Below are 22044 nucleotides of genomic sequence, written 5' to 3'. Positions count from 1 at the left end.
CCCCCTTCATTTGCATCAGCCAACGAAGGGGTCTGTGGTCGGTCTGAACTAGGAAGTGCGAGCCAAACAGGTATGGCCGCAACTTCTTCAGAGCCCATACCACTGCAAAGGCTTCACGCTCTATTGCACTCCACTTCTGTTCCCTGGGAAGTAGTCTCCGGGATAGGAAGACCACGGGTTGATCCAGACCCTCTTCGTTGAGCTGCGATAACACTGCCCCAATGCCATGTTCTGATGCATCTGTCTGGACAATGAACTCCTTGGAAAAGTCTGGGGCCCGTAAGACCGGGGCCTCGCACATGGCTTTCTTCAATCTCTCAAAGGCTTGCTGACAAGCCTCCGTCCAGACTACCCGTCGAGGTTGTTTCTTGGACGTGAGCTCCGTGAGGGGGGTTACGATGGTACCGTACCCCTTCACGAAGCGGCGGTAGTATCCCGTGAGGCCCAAAAATGCTCGGACCTCAGTCTGTGTCTTGGGGGGTTCCCAGGCCATGATGGCCTCGATCTTCGCCTGGAGGGGTTGCACCGCTCCCCTACCCACCAAGTGTCCAAGGTACACTACCGACCCCTGCCCGATCTGGCACTTGCTGGCCTTGATCGTCAATCCAGCTTGTCTCAGGGCCTGGAGAACAGCTTGCAGGTGACGCAAGTGATCCTCCCAGCTGTTACTGAAGACGGCTATGTCATCCAGATAAGCAGCAGAGAAACTCTCCATTCCGGTGAGGATCTGGTTTACCAGGCGCTGAAACGTGGCAGGTGCGTTCTTGAGCCCAAAGGGCATCACACAGAACTGGTAGTGGCCATTGGGCGTGGAGAAGGCTGACCTTTCCCTTGCTCCATCAGTCAAAGAGATCTGCCAGTACCCTGAAGTAAGGTCAAAGGTACTTAGATATTGGGCAGCTCCCAGCCGGTCAATCAATTCATCCGCCCTAGGGATCGGATGAGCATCAGTTTTGGTCACTGAATTCAGTCCCCGATAGTCCACACAGAACCTCAGTTCTGGTTGGGCACCCGGTGGTGCAGCTTTTGGTACTAACACCACCGGACTGGACCAGGGGCTGCTAGAAGGTTCGATCACTCCTAGCTCCAGCATCTTAGTGACTTCACTGTGAATGCTGGCCTTCACCTTGTCTGACATCCGGTAGATCTTGGACTTCACAGGTGGGCTGTCTCCTGTGTCCACGTCATGGACGCACAGGTGAGTCCTACCCGGGACAAGGGAGAACAACGAAGAGTACTGCCCCAGGACCTGGCGACAGTCCTCCTGCTGTTCAGGAGTTAGAGATGGGGAGAGAATCACTCCCTCCACCGACCCATCCTTCTCTTGAGACGCAAACAGATCAGGGAGAGGCTCGCTTTCCACGTCCTCTCCTCCGTCAGTCACCATCATCAAGATGACTTCGGGCCTCTCGTGGTGGGGTTTGAGGCGGTTGGCATGCAGCACCCGCAGGGGCTGACGAGGGGTCTTCAGGTCCACCAAGTAGGTAGCCTTACCCTTCTTCTCCAACACCTCAAAGGGTCCTGACCAGCGATCCTGGAGGGCACTAAGCTCTCCCGGTTCGATCACCCACACTTTCTGGCCAGGCTCCAACTCCACCGGGTGAGCATTGTGGTCATACCACGCCTTCATCACTGCTTGGCTGGCTTCCAAGTTGTCAGAAGCTTGCTTCCACAACTTAGCCATTTGGCTCCGGAAGGCCAGCATGTAGCTCACCACATCCTGGGGAAGCTTTCTGGGAGTTCTTTCCCATCCGTCTCTCACCAGGTTGAGAGGTCCACGTACAGGGTGCCCATACAGAAGCTCGAAGGGGCTGAAGCCCACTCCCTTCTGTGGCACTTCCCTGTAGGAAAAAAGTAAGCAGGGTAGGAGGACGTCCCATTTCCTCCGCAGGCTTTCAGGCAGACTTCTGATCATGCCCTTCAAGGTTTTGTTAAACCTCTCCACCAGACCATTGGTCTGGGGGTGGTAAGGAGTTGTGAACCGGTATGTCACTCCACACTCCTTCCACATTGCCCGCATATACGCTGACATGAAGTTGGTCCCCCTGTCGGACACAACTTCCTTGGGAAAACCCACTCGGGTAAAGATTCCCATCAGGGCCCTTGCCACAACAGGTGCTGTTATGGTCCTCAGAGGTATTGCCTCTGGGTACCGTGTGGCATGATCCACCAGAACCAGGATAAACCGGTGGCCAGCTGTAGTTGGCGGATCTAATGGACCCACAATGTCGATGCCCACCCTTTCAAAGGGGGTGCTAACGACAGGAAGTGGTTCCAGGGGAGCTTTCAGCTTCACCCCTGTTTTCCCACTGGCTTGGCAAGACACACAGGTCCGGCAGTAGGTATCGGACGACACTTTCATCTGAGGCCAATAAAAGTGTGGGACAAGACGGGCGAAGGTCTTGTCTTGCCCCAAGTGTCCTGCCAATGGTATCTCGTGAGCCAACTCCAGAAGGAAGGCTCGATAACGTTGAGGAACTACCAAGGCTCGTGACGATCCGTGTAGGGGTGCCTTGGGTTCACTGTAGAGGAGGCCATCCTCCCAGTAAACACTGTAGTTCCCTTCAACGTTCCCTGCTGCCTGGGCTTCGGCCTGACGCCTCAGCCCCTCAAGGGTAGGGCACTCCCTCTGGCCCTGGCAGAATTCCTCCCTGGACGGGCCTCCCTCCACATGCCACTCGGCCGGGATGGGTAGGTCCTCCAGGTTGGTAACGTCCCCCACCGCAGACTCCTGGTCCACCACCTCCGGTGGCCTATCCGACCTACGGGGTGGGGACGCCGAGGCAGGCTCCTCCTGTCCTCGGTTCTTCCCTTGACTGGCAGCCGGCTGGGCCTTTGTTCCAGGCTCCAGCCGAAATGAACTCCCTCTTCGGGTAGTCGCGGACCTTGTGCTAACACAGGCCCAGTCAGGTGTACCCAGCATCTCAGTGTGAGTCCGGTATTCCACCTCCTTCCAAGCGTTGTGCTCCATGTCATTCCCCAGCAGACAATCGACTGGCACGGCAGGGCTTACGGCAACTCGAAGTGAACCTGCAACCCCCCCCCATTCAAAGGGAACCTCGGCCACTGGATAGTGGCCTGTTCTGCCGTCAGCCATCGCGGCTGGGTGGAGTACATCGGGAATTACCTGCTCTGGAGACACCAGTTGGCTACGCACCATAGTCATACTGGCTCCTGTGTCTCTCAGAGCCTCCCCTCTTTGGCCGTTGATGGTGACCCATTGCCCATACTTTGCGGTATTTGCGGGCACCTGGATCTTAGGAACCATCTCCCGTTCTCCCAGGGACACTAAAGTGACACCCGCCCACTCCCTTCCCTTAGTTAAGGGCATCTCCTCCCCGAGCACTACACTAGCTACTCCGGGGGTCTTTCCTCCAATGGGAGGGGGTGGTCGCTTCAGACACTTCGGATCTCCTTTATAGTGTCCAACGCCACCGCACTCGTAGCAATGGACAACCCTTGGCTGCTGACTCTGGCCAGGATTAGGGTTTCTGGGTGGGTTAGCCTTAGGGGTGAATCCTGTTCCCTTCCCTTGGAAGTTATTTTGGGGGCCTTTGGAGAACTCCTTTTTCTTTTCCCCTCCCTCTTTCTTCTGGGGGGCGCCCTGTCCGGCCTTTTGTGTATCCCCTCCAGTCCCCCTTGTGGACACCCGGGTACTAGCCCAAATGTCCGCCTCCTCAGCAAGCTTCCGGGGACTGGTCAGCTTGCTATCCACCAGGTGTTGCCGCAGTTCAGGGAAACATTTCTCGAGCAGGTGTTCCTTCAGTACTAGGTCAAACAGCCCCTCGTAGTTCCTCACTTCACTGCCCTGAATCCAACCTTCCATTGCCTTCTTTGCATAGTCCAGGAAGTCCACCCAATTCTGCGTGCCCAGTTTGTGACTACCCCTGAACTTCTGTCTGTATTTTTCAGGTGTTAGTCCAAACTTTCTGATGAGCGCCAGTTTCATGGTGGGGTAGTGGGTCTGCTCATCCTCTTCGAGGGCCAATAAAGCATCCCTACCAGCTGGAGGCATGTACTTGTACAATCCCCCTCCCCAGTACTTCTCTGGAACCCCATGGGCCCTCAGTGAGACCTCATAGGCCGCTAGCCACTTGGCGATATCGTCGCCCACTCCATAGCTAGCTACTATGTCCTTTGGCAGGTATGGTTTAGGTTCCCTGGTGATCTCTTGGGTTTGGCTGCCACCATTAGGAACAGGTTGTGCCCCGATTCTCAAGATCTGAAGATCTATTTCTTTCAGTCGTAATTCATGGGCCATCCTCTGCTCCTCCTTCTCCTTTTCCAGCCTTGCTAAGTCCCATGTGAGCTGTCTTTTCTCCCTCCGGTCTGTTAGCTCCACTTCAGACAAGCCACCGCTAGAGGCACTGCTGCCCTTCCTAGAAATGGTTCTGGGCCCTGCTGACAGGTTCCCCACCTCAGGTTGGTACATCTCAGCCCCCTCGGGGTCAGGCTCTCCATCCCTGTCTTCCTCCTCAGCCTTGCTTTCTCGGCGTGCCTCCCCCCAAGCCCTTAAGCTGGTTTGGAGTGCACCCTTCTTTGCTCCTGGGGGACAGTACACCCCCTCCCGCTGGCAAAACTCCCTGAGTTGGGCCACAGTGTACGTTTCTAGATTTTCTAGTACAAACTCCATCTTGCCCACTCAGGTTAGAGGACAGGTTTTTGTGCAGTAACTATGCAGGGGGGTACCTTTAATAATACCTCCTCCCACCACCAGAGTAAATTTGGAAAAAACAAAAACCCACAATTAGGAAGGCCGCTTTGAGAAAACTCCCGGTGTAGGCCTATGGACTACCCACAGTTATTGTTGAGTATGCGTAGGCACAGCTCTATCCCACCACTGAACACCAATTTATGTTGGAAAACCACTCCCACACTAGAAGGGGTGGTGGTGGTCTTCCGGACACACTGTGGTAGCTTGGCTCGAGTGGTCAGGTATCAGGCTCCGTGCTAAGCATACAACATACCCAAACAATAACCATGCGTGCATCCGTTCCAAAAACGACTCTACACCGTAAAAATTATGAAAATAACTTTCTTTATCTGCTTTTTCTCTTAGTTGCTGATTGGAGAAAATAAATAAGTCAATCACAATATACAAATTTTAAATAGTGCAGATCAAATAAATACTGTCTGGAGATTCAATAAATAGGGGTGATCATAAATATAAAGGACATAAATAACAGTGCAGGTAATACAGGCAATTAAATATTCTGAGGCAATAAATTCTGTCACCAATAAATATTGTACACCAACAAGTCCTGTGGACCAATAAATATAGTGAAGCAATAAATAGGTTAACCACAATAAATACAGGGCCCCCCAATAAATAATTAGGAGTATACAGCAACACTCATGTAATCAGATCACTTTTCAAGTCCTAAGGGCTGATTTGGCCCAGGCACAGCTTGTAGGGTTGTGGAAGGCTGGAGGGGTTCTACTCCCTGGCTGGGACAAGGCTGAGGCCTAAACTGAGGTAGATCAAGGGGGGAATACCAGTGCCCTGGCTTTCTCTCTCCACACAACCTCTCTAGGTTAGTCCCAATTCACCCCTGGCACAGTCAGGTTGGTTCCAGCACCTCCCTAGCCCCTTAGAGCAGTCTCTCAGGTCTCCACAGGGCCTTAGGCGCCCTCTACTCCACTTACTGCCCTTTTTCTGATGTTCCGACGCCGCTGGAGTCGTGTCGATGCCGTGAGGCGGTTCCGGTTCGGTCTCGGCGGCCTCGGCACAATGTCAGTTCTAGACGACGCCGGTAGGCGGGTCCGGTCCGATGTCGGCGGCCTCGGTTCGATCTCGACCTCCGATTCGACGGCGTCGGGCAGTCTCTACTCGATGTCAACTTCGGGCGGCTCCGGTCCGATGGCGCTCTCGGCTTCGATGACGTCGGCCGGCCTGGCCTCGATGTCGACTTCCGGCGACTCCGGGGTGCGATCCTCACCCCCGACCTCCGGTGCTCCTCCTCTCAGGTTCCGGGCGACTCTGGAGTGCAATCCTCACTCCCGACCTCCGGTACACTTCACCTCGGTCTCCGACGACTCCGGAGGGTGGACTTCACTCCTCCGATGACGCCGCTCACTCGACCTCGGTTAACTTCCTCCTCGACCTTTGGTATTCCTCACGACCTCCGTCGGCGCCCTCTCACGACCTCAGGCGGCTCCGGGTACGACGTCTGCTTCTTCAGTCAGCGCCGCTTCTCCACCTCGGGCTCCAGGTCTTAGGCTACTCGACGCCGGACTCCAGGGAAACCAGTTTCCAGGTCAGGATCTTGCTGCTTTCTGCTTCTAAGGCCTGTTCCTGCTGTCCAGGTCCTTAGGATGAGTTTTTCTGGCTTCTTCCCACACAGGGCTACAGGCTGGGATCCATCAGTAGGGACTAGTATCAAGGGTGGGTTTATGGACCCCACTCCAGGCACAAGTTTCCACCCCTGCTGCTTCACTCCTTCCTCCTTCACTGTTGTGCTGCTCTCCCTTCACCAGTCAGGTTCCAACTGCCAGCTCCAACTGCCAACTCTCCCTCTTAGCTTCCCAACATTCTAAACCGCCTCCAACTGTCACAGGGTTCTGGAATGTTCTGGAAGGTGCTGGTAGGTTCCAGTGGATGCTGGTGATGTCACAGGTGGCCACCATTTTGTGCTTCAGGCCTCCAGACAGAAGTTTCAGGGGTAGCTAAAATGGCTCCCTGAATCTGCAGCAACACGAAAAAGTCTGGTGGTTCCCAAAAAGGAAAAATTCAAACAGGGTTTGAGGCAAAAGTGGGACAAAATAAATAATGATGAGGAGGGACCACCCAAAGGGCTGACAGGTCTAACAAAGAGTGTTACATTTACATTCCTATCTGGAGTTTGGGGGGTTAGGGGCATATGAGTATGGGAAGTTAGTGTAGAATAGTGTATTGATTTATGACGCTGTGTCGTTTTGTGTTATGTTGTGTTATACAGTTATGCAGTTAAGTGAGGTAAGCCTTGGTATAGTGTATGCATTGTAGTTATTTTAGTTACTTATTTTTATGATGTGAGTATAGTTTGAAAATGTGTTTTATATTGTTTGTTATGTTTTTGAGGTGTATATTATGTGAGTGTGTGCATGTTGTGCTTTTTACAGGTTATTTGGTCAGTCAGAGTGGAAGTCTTTCCTTATTTTTAGATACAATTTTTAAAAGGAAATGATTTTGTTTATATTTTAACCAATATTACATTTAAAGTTCCTTTTATTTTTGTTTCTCTAGATTGATTTTTAAATGTATTTTTTTATTTTGTAGATATTTTATGGTTTCCTAGGTCTCTGGAATCATTTCGTAAATTGGCTTTATGACATTTCATTTTGATGTCCTGGGGTTACTTTTTCTCTATATCTTTGGATTTGTTTTTGGTGGATTTGAGAAGTATCATGGACATATGGTACAAAACTGTAAGTAGATTTAATTTCTTTTTTTTGGGTGCAATATATTTGCTATGATTCTCCTTTGTACTAAATTGTCTTTTAAAAGTTTTATTTTGGATTTATATATTATTTATGCTGCTTTGGATTTATTAAAATATGTGTTATTGGTTTCGTTCTATATATTTATGTATAAAATATATTGTAAATTGTTGTATTTATCAGTGTTTTTGGACGTGGTTTAATTAGAAATTTTAAGTTACATTGATTAGCAAAAAACGTAAGACAATATTTATAAATACATATATTGGTTTGAATTTTTGTAGTTTGATGTTGAATATGAAATTAATTAGGTTTTTTAGATGGTTTATACTTTATGGCATTGCTCATGCTATGGGTTCTGGGTAGTGGAGGCCTTTGTTATTTACAAAGAGTTTTACTATGCATTGTAGCATTTTGTATATTTCTTTGCACTTTTTGGATATTTTACATATAAATGATGTCAAGATTGTTCTATTCATTAAAAAAAATCTATGAATTTGCATAGGGTGGGATACGTAATACATAATGTGCCTTGGAAGGTTGTTATGTGGATTTGTGCAGTGCACTAAGCACCTGTGAGGGTATCCAGGCACTTGAGCAGGAGTGTAGGTGCTAGGCCCTCAGGGTTAGTCAAAGAGGCAATAGTACAGCTTCTTGCAGATTTCAAAAAGCAAGGAGGAGGCTCTGATGTGCCTAGGGAGGTTTTTCCAGATTTGGGGTGTGATGTAATTGAGCAACCTGCAGTTCTGCTTTTGTGGATTCGGGGTGTGTGTGGCTGAGCCTAGGTATCTGGTCGGCTAGTTAAAGTGTATGCAGTTGTTCAGGTATGCTGGTCCAATGTTGTGAAGTGCTTTGTATGTGTACACGAGGAGTTTGAATTGGCTGTGTTTGTCTATGGAGAGCCAGTGGACCTCTCTGAGGTGTGGTGAGATGTGGATGCTACGTAGGCAGTTGAGTCTTGCTGCAGCATTCGGATAGGCCTGGAGTCTGTGTAGGAGCTCTTTGGAGATCCTGGTGTAGAGTGCATTGCTGTAGTCAAGTCTACCTGTGATGAGTGCTTATGTGATGGTACGTCTGGTGTTCTGGGGCAGCCTGTTGAAGATCTTGTGAAGCATATGTAGATGTGGATGCAGGAGGAGCTAACTGCTTTGAACTGCACTGTCATGTTGAGTTTATCGTCCAAGAAGGTTTACAGGTTTCTGATGTGGTCGGTGGGTTTTGATTGGCTTTTAGCTCTGTAGGCTACCTGGTAGATTCTTATTTCCAAAGTCCAGCACTTCCGCTTCCGCTTTGTAGCAGTTACTTTTAATCCATTCTGCTACCTTGATCATTCGATTGGTGAAGTTGGTTCTGGTGGTGGTTGTCTTGTCGGTCAGGGATAGGATGAGTTTGGGTTCGTTGGCGTAGGCTATGATAGTTGTGCCTTGGAATCTGATGATGTTAGCGAGCAAAGTCATGTAGATCTTGAACAAGATGGGACTGAGAGATGAACGCTGAGGGACTCCACAGATCAGGTTCTTGGATGCCGATGAGTAAGGTGCTAGTCTGACTGTCTCTGTTCTTCCCATGAGGAAGGAGTCTATTCAGTTGAGGGTCAGCCCTTGGATGTTGTGGAGTCTTCTGATGTGTGTTTGTGAGAGACCGTGTCAAAGGCTGCGAAGAGGTTGAGCAGGATGAGGGCTACAGTCTCTTCTCAGTTCAGAATGGTTCATATGTTGTCTTTGGCTGTGATAAGTGCAGTTTCAGTGCTATGGTTACTTCTGAATCCTGATTGGGAGTGGTCTAGTAGGTGGTATAGTTTGAGGTGGCAGGTGAATTTTTTGTTGATAGCCGTCTCCATCACCTTGGCTGGGTAGGGGAGCAGTGAGATGGGATGGAAGTTGCTCAGCTCGTTTGGGTTGGCTGATGGTTTTCTGAGGAGGACTTTGACTGCTGCATGTTATAGTCTTCTGGAAAAGTGACAGATCTGTTGGAGTTGTTCATGGTGGGTGAGGGTATTGCTGATCGGTGAACCTCCCATGTTGTAGATGTGATGGGGGCATGGATATGTTGGGGCCCCAGAGTGTACAGTCTGGGTGATTGCTGCAGTGTCTTCTCAAGTAAGTGTTTTCCATTTGGTCAATTGTCCGTATTGGTAGGTTGTGGGCAGGTGAGTGATTAGGTCTCTGGGATCCGGGTGGTGTTCGAATTTACTCTAGATGTTTGCTATTTTGCTGTGGAAGAAGTTGTCACAGTGTTCCGGACGTGGGGCTGATGATGTTGACTGAGGCCTCAGGGGTGGTGATTTCTTTGACAAAGCAGATGAATGGTAGGTAAATGAAGGGCTGGTAGTTGGCAAGTGGGCTGTAGTTGGAAAGTTCATCAGGGTCTAGTGGGCTTTTTTTAAGGAGTGGGATGATTTCCCCTGTCTTGATGCTATCTGTGAAGATACCTTGAGTGAGGAAGGCATTGAGGCCGAATCTGGTGACTTAGTGGACTAGTGTGTCCACTGTAGGGACCTGTGTTTGACCTCATGGTTACAGGTTCAAATCCCGGCGGGTCCACTCAGCCTTTCATCCTTCTGAGGTCGATAAAATGAGTACCATTAAGTTGGGAAACTATAAACATCTTTTATTCAGCACCAAGATACCGTACTGGGAAATGTACGCTTTACAAATATACATGTTATGTTATTGACAATGGTGAGGAGTGGTGAAAGAGCTTCTTAAGAGAGAGCGTTGTTAAAGGACTAGTGAATGACATCATCCTTATAAAAAGTTTGTTGCTAAGACACTAGTATGGGAGATAGGGATGGTGAAGTGGCCAGTCCAGTCCAGGGGTATAAGTGGCTTGCACTGAATTTTTGATGATGTTGAGAAGACAAGGTCAAGGATGCAGGCTGTGGAGTGTGTTGGTTGCGTGACATGCTTCACTACTTTGAGTGTGTCAATGAGAGTGAAGATGGTGTATAATGATTTTTATTTTTAGCTTATGTTATCTGGATGGTTAAAAAGACCCAAGTGGGCAGTGTTGGCATGTTGGATGGAGGAGGTAGCATGGAGATCTGAGAATTCATCTGTGAAATCCTTGTTCTGCCTGGGAGGCCTTTGGTTGGGATGGAAGGTGGCGGTCTGAGATGCTGAGAGTGGTAAATTACATATTACACCTCCATAGAGTTGAGTATTACTTGCCTTGGGCGCAGGACCTGGAGGACTTATGGATGACAGCAATAACTCCTACTTTCTAATGTGCGCTTTCTGCATGATGGATGCTGTAGCCAGTGTGAAGAAAGACATCTAGAATATGCAAGAATGTGGGAATGAACCACATTTCTATGATGGCGAGAGTGGTGGTGTGTGAAATTCACATAATATGCTTTCAAATAATCACATGAAATTATGCAAACCCATGACAACATTGCATGAAATTATGCTAAATGCAGAACTGTCATTTTGCGCAAATGCAACACAAACAGCACTCACTTATCTTCTGTTGTTCTGTTCATTCATCTTAAATATTTACTGTAAATAGATCATTCACTGTACATTTTTACAGCAAATTATATTAATTATGCAAAGTTGGATTATAGGATAATTTGGGGAATTTCAAATAATAAACTGAATATCATATTCCTGAAATGTTAGAACTGGGAGTCTCCAGTTGGCTGAGGTAGGTACCTTAGGCCAAATAGGGACCCTTTGCTTCTAAGTCAGGGAAAGGAAGGACACCTTCTCAGATAGCCCCTGCTCACCCCCTCGGTAACTTGGCACGAGCAGCCATGCTTATCTTCAAGGCAAGTGTGTAAAGTATTTGCAACCACGCTCTCAGCAACCCACTGATGACACCACAAATGAACTCCACACGAGTTTCATAAAAAAACAATTATGTGTTTATATAAAAAGATGTACGTTTAGACCATACAATAAAAATCCAACATATGCGTATTTGTAATATTTCACCTTGCTGGTTATTAGGCCAGCAAGCCCTTGTAGGTTCTTGCAGTATTAATGAGCAATTCTCCATGATCTCCTGCAGTCCTAATGTAATGCTATGCAATTCGTGATGCAAGAATGAGGCAGTTCGTAATGCCAAAATAATGCAATGCGTAATGCAACAATCAGGTAGTTCGTTATGCAAAAATAATGCAATGCGTAATGCAACACTCAGGCAGTTCGTAATGCAAACATAATGCAATGCGTAATGCAACAGTCAGGCAGTTCGTAATGCAAAAATAATGCAAAGGACAATGCACTCCAACACCGATCACGGTGCTTTGGACGGTCTCTATGCCACTCGTACTAACTCACGGTCAGTTTCTGCCAACATATGCCCCCGACACGGGTATGGTGTAAACCAAAGTGCAGCTCCACACTCTGGCCCCGGTACTAACACTCCTCGGCAAGTACAGCCGCGATACAAGCTTGAGCGGAGGTTCGCACTGTGAGAATGGTAAAGGCCAAGAGTGTTTCTCTCAGAGCCTGCACCCCGCCCCAGGCGGCGACACACGTTACCTGAGGGGGGGAGGGGGTGTGACCTCGCTCACCTCTCCTCGTGACTTGGGCCGCTGATGCGGCTTCGTTAATTCCGGGCAGTGGGACAAGGGCACCCCCAACGGGGTTGGTTCCAGTTCCCGCTTTGGCAACAGCAGGCTCGGGCCGGCGGCACAGCTCATCCGGGGATGCCGGTCCAGGCCGATGGCAATGACGAAGATCTCAGGCTGCAACAGGGCACATGCAACAACGTCGCTGAGACATACTTTAGCTCCGGGTGTGCACGGTCAAAAGACAATCCTCACGAAGGTCTCAGGCTGTACGAAGCACACGCACCCAGCATCGCTGAGACTTACTTGGATTCCGGGTGAATACGTTCACAGGACAATCCTCATGAAGGTCTTATGCTGCACGAAGCACACGCACACAGCGTCGCTCAGACTCACTTGAGTTACAGGTGTGCACGGTCACAGGGCAATCCTCACAAAGGTCTCAGGCTGAACAAAGCACATGCACACAGCACCGCTGAGACTCACTTGGATTCCGGGTGCATGCGATCACAGGACAATCCTCATGAAGGTCTCAGGCTGCATGAAGCACACGCACACAGCGTTGCTGAGGCTCACTTGAGTTCCGGGTGTGCACGGTCACAGGGCATTCCTCATGAATGTCTCAGGCTGCAAAAAGCACAGGCACACAGCGTCGCTGAGACTCACTTGGATTCCAGGTGCACGCGATCACATAACAATCCTCATAGGTAGGCTGCACGAAGCACACGCACACAGCGTCGCTGAGACTCGCTTGGATTCCAGGTGCCCACGATCACAGGGCAATTTTTACGAGGGTCTCAGGCTGCAAAAAGCACACACACACAGCGTCGCTGAGACACACCTGGAAACTTTTGTGTTCCTGAGTTGCCACAACAGGGAGCCAGCTCTCCTCGGGCCATTGGGGATAAGTTACTTCAGGACACAGCATACAGCAAAGTCCTTTCAAGCAGGGCGACACAGCACACAGCAAAGTCCCTTTAGCCTCTCCTTGGTAAAATCAGCAAACTGCAGGCCAGCCCCAGAGCACACAGCAAGGGTCAGTCCTTTCCTTCAGTCTCTCCAGCCGTTTCTTTCTTGGCAGAGGTTTGTCTTGCCCACAAAGTAGGTTCAATCCTTTTCAGTCTTGATCAATCCATTTCTCCAAAGTTCAGGGGCTTCAGCTCTCATAGTTATACCCCTAAATGTCTTTGAAGTCTTTGTGATCAGGGGGGCACTGACCCTTGTTCAAACCAGTTCTGGGTGCCTCCCTGCCAGTGACACCTTCTTCCTTTGATTAGTGGGGGTCTGGATTCTCAATACCTCAGTAGGAAATGGGACCATTGTTTTATGGCAGCAACCCAGGCCTCTTCACCTCTAAGGGCTACTCTTCCCCCTACACTCCATGTGCAGGTCAGCCTGTTGCTGTCTCACCTCCTCCCCTGGGTCAAGACATTCCCCAGATCCTATTACTTTCAAATCCAGATAGTCAATCCACAACCAGGCAGAGACACACAGAAATGTAAGAACACAAAAAACAGCCACTTCTAAAAGAGTGGTTTCTAAACACAGAATGCAAAAAACACATTCACAAAAAGATGTGTTATTGAATTGTGAGTTCAGGCACACTAAACTTCACCTCTCCATCTTAAGCCTATAGGAAGATAGGCTGGAAACATATTATACAGCCTCCCCATTCTGTCCCATGAGCAAGATGGCCTTTCAACAGTGAAAAACGAAATGGAGAGTATTTCACTGTTAGGACATGGTACACACGTTAGTACATGTCTTACCTTTCACAAACAATGCACCCTGCCCAGGGGGGTACCTTGGGCCTACCATAGGGGTGTCTGATGTGCATAAAAGGGAAGGGTGAGGCCTGGCAAGTGGGTGCACTTGTCAGGACAACAAGGCAGTTTAACAAACTGCATGCAGGCACTGCAGTGGCAGGCCTGAGTTCTCTCTTTAGGGTTACTTGTGTGGGTGGCACATTTAGTGCTGCAGGCCCACTAGTCGCATTTGCATTACCAGCCCTGGCACACATAGTGCACTTTACTAGGGGCTTTACTAGTAAGGCAAACATACTAATCATGGACAACCAATTACCATTACACTTTATACAGGGAGCACTTGCACTTTGACGCTGATCAGCAGTGGCAAAGTGCCCAAAGCATCTAAGTTGGCAACACCATGTAAGAAAGAAGGTCTAGGGGGAAAGCAAAAAGTTTAGGGAACTTTAGCTAAAAAGGGTAAAGTCCAACACATCAAGTATTGCAAACCTAGTGGTAATGACCATCATTTGAAAATGTGACTTTTGTAGTTTGTAAGTGTCTGGTAGTTAGTGGGAAGTCCATGAGGTTAGGTCAGTGTGTTGTGCAAGTGCTTTTTAGTGTTTATGTTTCCTAGGTCTGGGTATGATTGTAGGGATTGGCAGTATGGAGTGCTGAGTGAGACACATTTATTTATCTAACCCTGTGAGTTTCAGTGGAACATATGTTCTGGCCCAAGATCGTTCTTGGCTCTAACAGGCCCACATAGGCGGTGCCCTTGTCTCTGTTTTTTCTGAGGAAACCTGGCCAATGGGATTTCCTGAAGAGTTGACTGAAGTAGGGAGAAGGCAGGAAGCAATATAACTTGCTGTGCAGATGGAAGCTGAGAAGTCCAGTGAAGTCACTTTCTGTGCAGATGGGAGATTGGAAATTAAGTACTCTTGTCTGCTTTTAGAGATGTGTTTCGCAGGAAACCACTGATGTCACTTACTGTTCAGATGGATGATAGGAAATTGAAAGATATCCCTTCCTGTGCAGATGGATGATGGAAAAATGAAGGCTTCTTGTCTGGCTTCCTCTTGTAAATATGGTTTTGGCAGGAAACCGGTGATTTCACTTACTGTACAAGAGGATTATGAGAACAGCGATGCCACTTCCTGTGAAAATGGATGTTTAGAGATCTATTGATGTTACTTCCTGTGCAGGTTGATGATGGTCCTTCAGTAAGAAATCTCAAAGTTCAACTTGATAATAAAAATGTATTTCATGTTTAAATTAATGAGATGTAACAGCTTTTAGCAGATTCAATGAGTGCCATTCCTTTTGCCTTTTGCGCACCAACAGCCTCTATACGAGAATACTGCAATTTCCTTTACTTGTGTTTACCTATGTACTTAGATTGAAGCTGTAAGGCCTTCCAAATTAGGTTGTTATTTGCACTTGCTGCCTATAATTCATTACATTCATCTTTATGAATTAACTGATTCTATCTAGTAGGTTGGACGGTTGAGTATAATGCCTTCTGAATTATGCTTTCTCTTGATTTATGAATGTCTTGATTATTTAAACACAGTGGGCCAAATCATAATTTGCTTTCAACCTTTTAAGGCATGCTGAGAGTTTGTGAGTACAGAAGGACCAGCATGTGGTTGGACCTTGGTGACCCAAGATGTCAACGTAAGAAATACTATCACTTTTGTCACTGTTATGAAAGTTGCCATTTCAGTAGCTACAGCCATATCTCTTTTTAGAATTACCTGTGTATACACCATTTCCTTTCACCAAACTGTATTGCAATAAGAAGCCTTTATTGATATTTGAGTGCTTAATAACATTTACAATTAAATATCTAAATATATGAAAAAGTACATAAATGTACACCCTTCAGAAATAGAAATGTTTGTAATCCAGCTATACCTGACAATTGCATTAGGCTCTTGATTGACAAACCAATATTCCAATATAAGAAGGATGTCAACCAAACCTTTTATGTTTCTACTTTATGTCTTTTTATGATACTATTGACTGGCCTTTTCACATGATAAAAAAAGCATAATCTCAGTCTGCAGATATTCATTTCTACATGATTAAATGTTTTGTAACTGCCCAACACTCTCTGCAAAGACTTCAGATGTTACATGTTCTTTAATGAATACTTCATCACCTACATGAATTAAGTACCTGAGGATACATTTACCATTCCTTAATGGTTGAGAATTGACTTGTTAAAATGTATTTGCCAGATCTACAATACAGACATTGATGAAATTGATGAGCGTAAGGGAGACAACAGAACTATAGAAAAGACAATTAAGAAGGAAATATTAGAATGACCTCTTATAATCTGCACAATAAAATCACAATGGAGTTATCTCAATCCTAATTAAGCACTCAGTTAAATTGGGAAAACAACCTCCCATCATCAGTTATTTTTCATGAAATTCAGTGAAGCTCTTTTCATTGTAGACTTCCTTTGGTTAATATACATCTATATTATTTATTTAGATTTCACAATCAATTGCAGCCCATTAAAAGCAGAACATTTTAGGCTCATGACGATCTTTCAGCTAAGCATATGAATAAAAACACTGCGTACATAGAAAAGAAACAGATGCTCACAAGAATCCTGGTTTGTTTGCCTATCAACCTCTGGATTTTGGACCTCTGCAGTGAGTGAGCATTCTTAATGAAGCCTCACCACTATGAACTTCTACTAACTTCATTTAATTTTACTTTCACTTGCATCCCAATGAAATCTCTCCCAACAACATCCCGATGAAATCTCTCCCAACAAAACAGGCTCACGTTTGCAGAAATATGTGCCCAAGCACCAATGCGTGTGAAAGTAAAACACCCCGCATCCACAAAAGTAGAACTGGAGATTGCTCACTTTCCTACATTGCTCACAAAATCTGGAACAACCTCTCTCAACCCATCAGAGCCTCTCCTTGCTTTTTGAATTCTGCAAGAAGTGGAAGACTTGGTTCTTCAAAAAAATCTGTAAGGCCTAAATCCTACACACCTGCTCAAGAGGCGGGATACCCTCACAGGTGCTTAACGTGCTGCACAAATCAATATACCAACCTTTAATGGAATAATCTTTAACACCATTTAAACAAAAAAAATACAAAATGGCAAAATAAATGTACAAAATGCTACAATGCAAAGTAAAAGTCTTTATAAATAACAAAGGCCTCCACTACCCTAAACCCATAGCAAGAGCAATGCTTTAAACCACCTAAAAAACGTAATTAAATTCACATCCAACATAAACCTAAAAAAAACCTAAACAATATATTTATTTATCAAAATCGTCTTAATAATCTTTTCCTAATCAATGTAACTTAAAATTTCTATTGATAAATATAAACAATTTACAATATAATTAATACAAAATTACACAGAATGAAACACAATAACACATATTATAATAAATCCAAAGCATCATACATAATATATAAATAGAATACACAACTATTTTTTAAAAGACAATTTAGTCCAAAGAATAACCATAGCAAATAGGTCCTACACAAAATAAAAAAATAAAATTAACTTATGGTTTTGTATCTGTTGTCCATGATACTCCTCCAATCCCAAACCACACAAAGCTCCCCCCGCAAATGTCTCACTTTCAATATCAGGCTTGGGACTGGGGGGGAAAAATGAAATTGCCTTAAAGAGAGGTTCTACTATCCTGCTAGACTTGCACTTTGGAAAAATCACACTGTGATCTGATCCAAATTAGTTTTAAAAATGTATTTCATACAACTCTGTTTCCATTTATTTTTTATACAAAATATTTCATGTTTTTTTCATAATAATTTTTATGTTTATATATCGTTTTTCTTCCATTACAATAGACAAAAATCATTCATTTATTTAAAAACCTAGACCACTTCACTACAAATTTCAACATACACCCATGAGCTCTCCTGTACCATACTCCCATTTTACATGCCATTCATTCCACATTTCACACATCCAACACACAAACAGTTCAGAAAAAAACATATGAACAAAGCACCAGCAAAATTTGATTTATTCTCTCCTCTTAGTGTATGGGCCCAGACTGGACACACCAACAGTCAGTCAATGCACATTTCGGTTGATATATATTTCTTTTCTACCACCTTCTTCAGGAAAGTGTTAATTTGCACTGTATGCATGTATCATCAGGAGAACAAACAAGGGAATCTAAAGACAAAAGCATGCAAATACTGTGTCATTCTTTTAAACAACTTTTACTGTGATACAAATGGACTAGTTCTCAAAACAAAAAATGTTACAAAGAAAAAAGTCTGTGCCCTGTGAAACAACCCTCACCCTAAAATTAGAGGTCGTTTTTATGCAAAATACAACCCCCACCATCAAATGGGGTTTCGACATCCACCTATGGTCCATTCCTTCTGGAAAAGGTAGGTTGAATGCCTCACTTGAAAGTGTTTTCACTTAATCCCCACATACTTCACATCAATGTGACACCACAGTGCTGGAGGAATTCAATTTCATGCTCCATTTACCGATGATCATGCATTGTGTGCAACAGCCTGGTTTTACCATTGTCGCCCCGTTTTCCGCTTGCTCTCACCCGAGATCACATCTCACAATGTGAGTGGGTATAATGTGTACACGAGAGAAAGAAGAGAATAGAGAAGTGAGGGGATAAAAAAGTCCAAAAGGCCCTGAATAGTAAACAAAAATAAAATAAAATTACTCTCATCAATGTATGGTTTGAAAACATTGATTCTTTAGGAATGTCCCGGTATTAAAAGAAATGGAAAGGCCCAGCCACACTAGATGTAAAAAACCACAAAAGTGATGGGACACATGGTCCTTTACATTAGCTGTCATCTCAGGGGTATTGGTATTTCTTTTGCTAGAATCTCTCAGACAAAGAAGTAATCAGCCCCGAAGTCCACCAACCTTGAATTGCATAAACACAAACTTTTATTTCTTCTGAGTAAAACCTTCACCTCGGATGCCAAAATCAAACCCCACTTGTCTTTAACTAAACCTCCTTCACTTTGGATCCCGTGCTGGAATGGACCAAGTCACCAAATTTTCTACTTCTAAAAATGGAGGAGAGATTCAAACCAAGTTGAAAAGTTATTTTCTTCAAAATTGTATCACTTTAATACCCATACAGAATTTCAAAAAGTCTCTCTCTCATTGTTATTTTCAGATTACCAACTTGAATGTACCTTGATTCCTATTCTTACTTTTCCCCGAACCAACAGCCTTACTCTTACCAGATACCTGTAACTGACTTGTGAGAGCACTTACATTACCATTTGAGACAAAGCCATGGCTTGCCTCCCACATTTGTCCTTGCTTCTCATTATTAAGTGTATCACTCCAATGAGAACATGTTAAAGATGCATGTACCTGACTCTTCAACAAGTACATGCCCTGCTGTTTCTGAATAAAGATAAAACTTTCCTCCCATATTTGTCTTTATGTCAAAAAGGCTATGCATTCTTGGGGTAAAAAAAGCTATAGCATAATTAGCGCCTAAATCTAAATGTATTCTCAATTCGTGAAGGAGCCAAAAGTCCCCAGAGTTACTCTTGTTAACTGCCGCAGTCATGGGCATCCACGTCTTGAACGTCTTGTCAACAGATCCTTTTTGCCTCCTCATGTCGCATTGCATATTTCAAAATACAGCGTACAAACGTCATGTGCGTGCTGTCTGCTTACCAGAACGCTGACATTAAGACCAGATGTCTCAGAGGTGGAAAAAGGGCATGCGTTTGTAGAGGAGCTGCACACATTTGATGTCTTGGGCATGCGTGTGCATACATCATGTGCTAAATGAAAGGGCACAAGATCACTGACCTGAAAGAGACACTATTATGTTTAAAAAGAGCAATAACAGCATTGGAACCAATTGTCTTAAGATAAAAAAGAGAGGGAATGCATTTGAGGAAGAGATGACCACATGTGATATTTTAACCATGCGCATGCATGCATCATGTGCGTCGTTTTCAGACACTGAAAAAACACAACTTTGTATGTCTCAACACTTTCAGAAAAGTGGCATGTACCCATGTTGGAGGATTGCTTCACGCTCTAATAATACAAATAATACAAAAATAGCACAAAACCGTAATAGTAGCAAATTCAAACTCCCTACTAAAGCACATGGAAACAAATTGCCAAGCAAAGATGCTGCATGTTATTCAAATATTGAATTATCTAGCATCTTCTCCCAGACTCTTTTCGACAACTAAGGTCCACAGCTGTGATATTCATGATTCTCCCTATGGGACCCTAATGAAAGTAATCCAGGGGAAACTATTGAGATAACACTACACACACAGGCTGCAGGCTCTGCAGAATGCTGCGGCAAGATTACTCCTGGACACTCCCAGAGATCAGTCCGTCTCGGCAGGAATTAGAACTCTACACTGGCTCCCTGTCTAACAGCGCGTGGAGTTTAAGGCTTTATGCCTCGTCCACAAAGCGGTCTTTGGGGGTGGAGCCAAGGATATTAAAAAATTACTGACCCCCTATATTCCTAGTCGTACCCTAAGGTCCAGCACTCGGAATTTTATCAAGGTGAGCAGGATTAGGAGAGCTAGATGGGGAGGTAGAGCTTTTTCAAACTGTGCTGCTGAACTGTGGAACAAGCTTCCCGGTTCTTTAAAATCCTTAGATAATCATCAACGCTTCAGGAAAGCTTTAAAAACATGGTTATTCTAGGGAGCGTGCGCTTAAGTCTAACTTTTTCTCCCCCTACTTACCAGCGCCAAGACGCTCCGGCATACGAGCGCTTTATAAACCACATCCTATCCTATCCTATTATAACCATAAGATTTCTTCATTAAGGCCCTTCCTATTGGTTTATAAGGTGAAAATCAAAAACGTTGCTCTCTCCCTCCGTTTCCTCATATCAAGGCTCCCTGGCTTGTTCTTTATTTTTTCCAATATTAGTCGCCTTAGCTCATTCTTGGTATGATTCTACTCAACGCAGTGCTTTACTATTGGGGCTTGCAATTTCTGGGTTCTTACAGAGTTCTTGTGTTCACCGTAACATAACCTAAACTGTCTCTCGGTCTCTCCCACATACCCAAAGCTGCAAGGACATAGTATGATGTACACAATATTGTTACTCCTGCAATTTGTCATGTTGTCAAGATGGAATGAATGACCTTAATGTTCCCATGTTTCCATTGTTATAGCTGTCAGGCAAGCATGACATATGCCACAACGATGATTCTCTTTTACAGGAGCTGTGTCCGGAATAGTGCCCTGTTGTGCTCCTGTACTTGATTTCATCTGAGTGTGCACTAGTTTGCCTTTTAAATTCCAATTTCTCCTATAAGCAATTATAGGTTTTTCCAGTTTTTGATCCTTTTCATTTGTATTCAAAACATTCCAATTCTTATCTAAAATCTTTTCTACTTTAAAATTGAAATTGGAGTGATTTATAACACAAACCAATTCATCCCCGTCATTGTTCTTCCTATTGTGTTGGTCAAGAAGCACATCCAGATTCAAAAATTTGGCTCTCTTAAAAGCCTACCTTTACCAATCATTTGAGGTACCCATGTTGAACAAGCATCTTTTTCAGATCCTCCGCATTTCTCACATAATCTTCCATTCTGATACAATTTCAGCGTATCGTTAAAAATTCTCCAAAAGGGATTGAATATCTTTGACAGGAGGGGTGGACGCTACCAAATTTTAAAATTTTTATTTTGCCGTCGGTTTTCTGTAAAGTGCTATTTCTATTTGGTCTTGTGTTCCCAAAAAGCCATATAACTAGAAACTCTACATGTTGTCTACAGCACTGTTCAGAGAATTTAAGATTTGCCTTACTGGCATTCAACCAAAGAATGAACTCGCCCAATAACTCTTCTTCCCCGATCCAAATAAAGAAAATATAATTTATGAACCTGACCCAGCGTTTAACATTCTCGAAAAAAGGTGCAAGTTCGTTGAAAACGTGTTGTTCCTCATACATGCCCATGTATATATTCGCTATGCTGGGGTCACAAGATGCCCACATGCTCGTACCTTTCACTTGATGGTCTGGTGCCCGAGGTCCACTCCAACAAACTCTTAACCATCTTCACTGCTTCTTTTTCAGGCACATTAGTAGTATAAAGAGAATCTATGTCAAGGGTTACAAGTACTTCATTGTTGCTGTCATATGGCATGTGCTCTATGTTGCATATCAGGCCACCTGCATCCTTTATGTAGGATGGAAAATCCTTCACCAATTGATAGAGGTATGTGTCTACATACTTTGCCAGTGGTTCTTTAAGAGCTTTAATAAATGATATAGTGGACCATAAAGAGGGATCTGCCACATTTCTATGTGTTTTAGGAATGCCATTCATTGTGGGGATAGCTGAG

General features: G+C 45.1%; 1 protein-coding gene across 2 annotated transcripts in view; it reads left to right on the top strand.

The window, feature by feature from the left end:
• LOC146829372 (uncharacterized) overlaps positions 1 to 22044 on the top strand; it is a 188477-nt gene that overhangs the window by 141396 nt on the left and 25037 nt on the right. The window contains exons 7-8 of one of the 2 annotated variants that reach the window (XM_085606685.1): positions 7259 to 7407; positions 15292 to 15360. In XM_085606685.1, the coding sequence (XP_085462811.1) occupies positions 7308 to 7407; positions 15292 to 15360 (169 nt within the window). In that variant the 5' untranslated portion in view covers positions 7259 to 7307. The remainder of the gene's footprint in view (positions 1 to 7258; positions 7408 to 15291; positions 15361 to 22044) is intronic. The other variant, XM_085606686.1, reaches the window with a different exon arrangement.

The sequence above is a fragment of the Triturus cristatus genome, chromosome 5_2, assembly GCF_964204655.1.
Source record: "Triturus cristatus chromosome 5_2, aTriCri1.1, whole genome shotgun sequence".
Taxonomy (NCBI): Eukaryota; Metazoa; Chordata; class Amphibia; order Caudata; family Salamandridae; genus Triturus; species Triturus cristatus.
The sequence above is the reverse complement of the archived record's forward strand: the minus strand, read 5'-3'. Positions and strand labels throughout refer to the sequence as shown.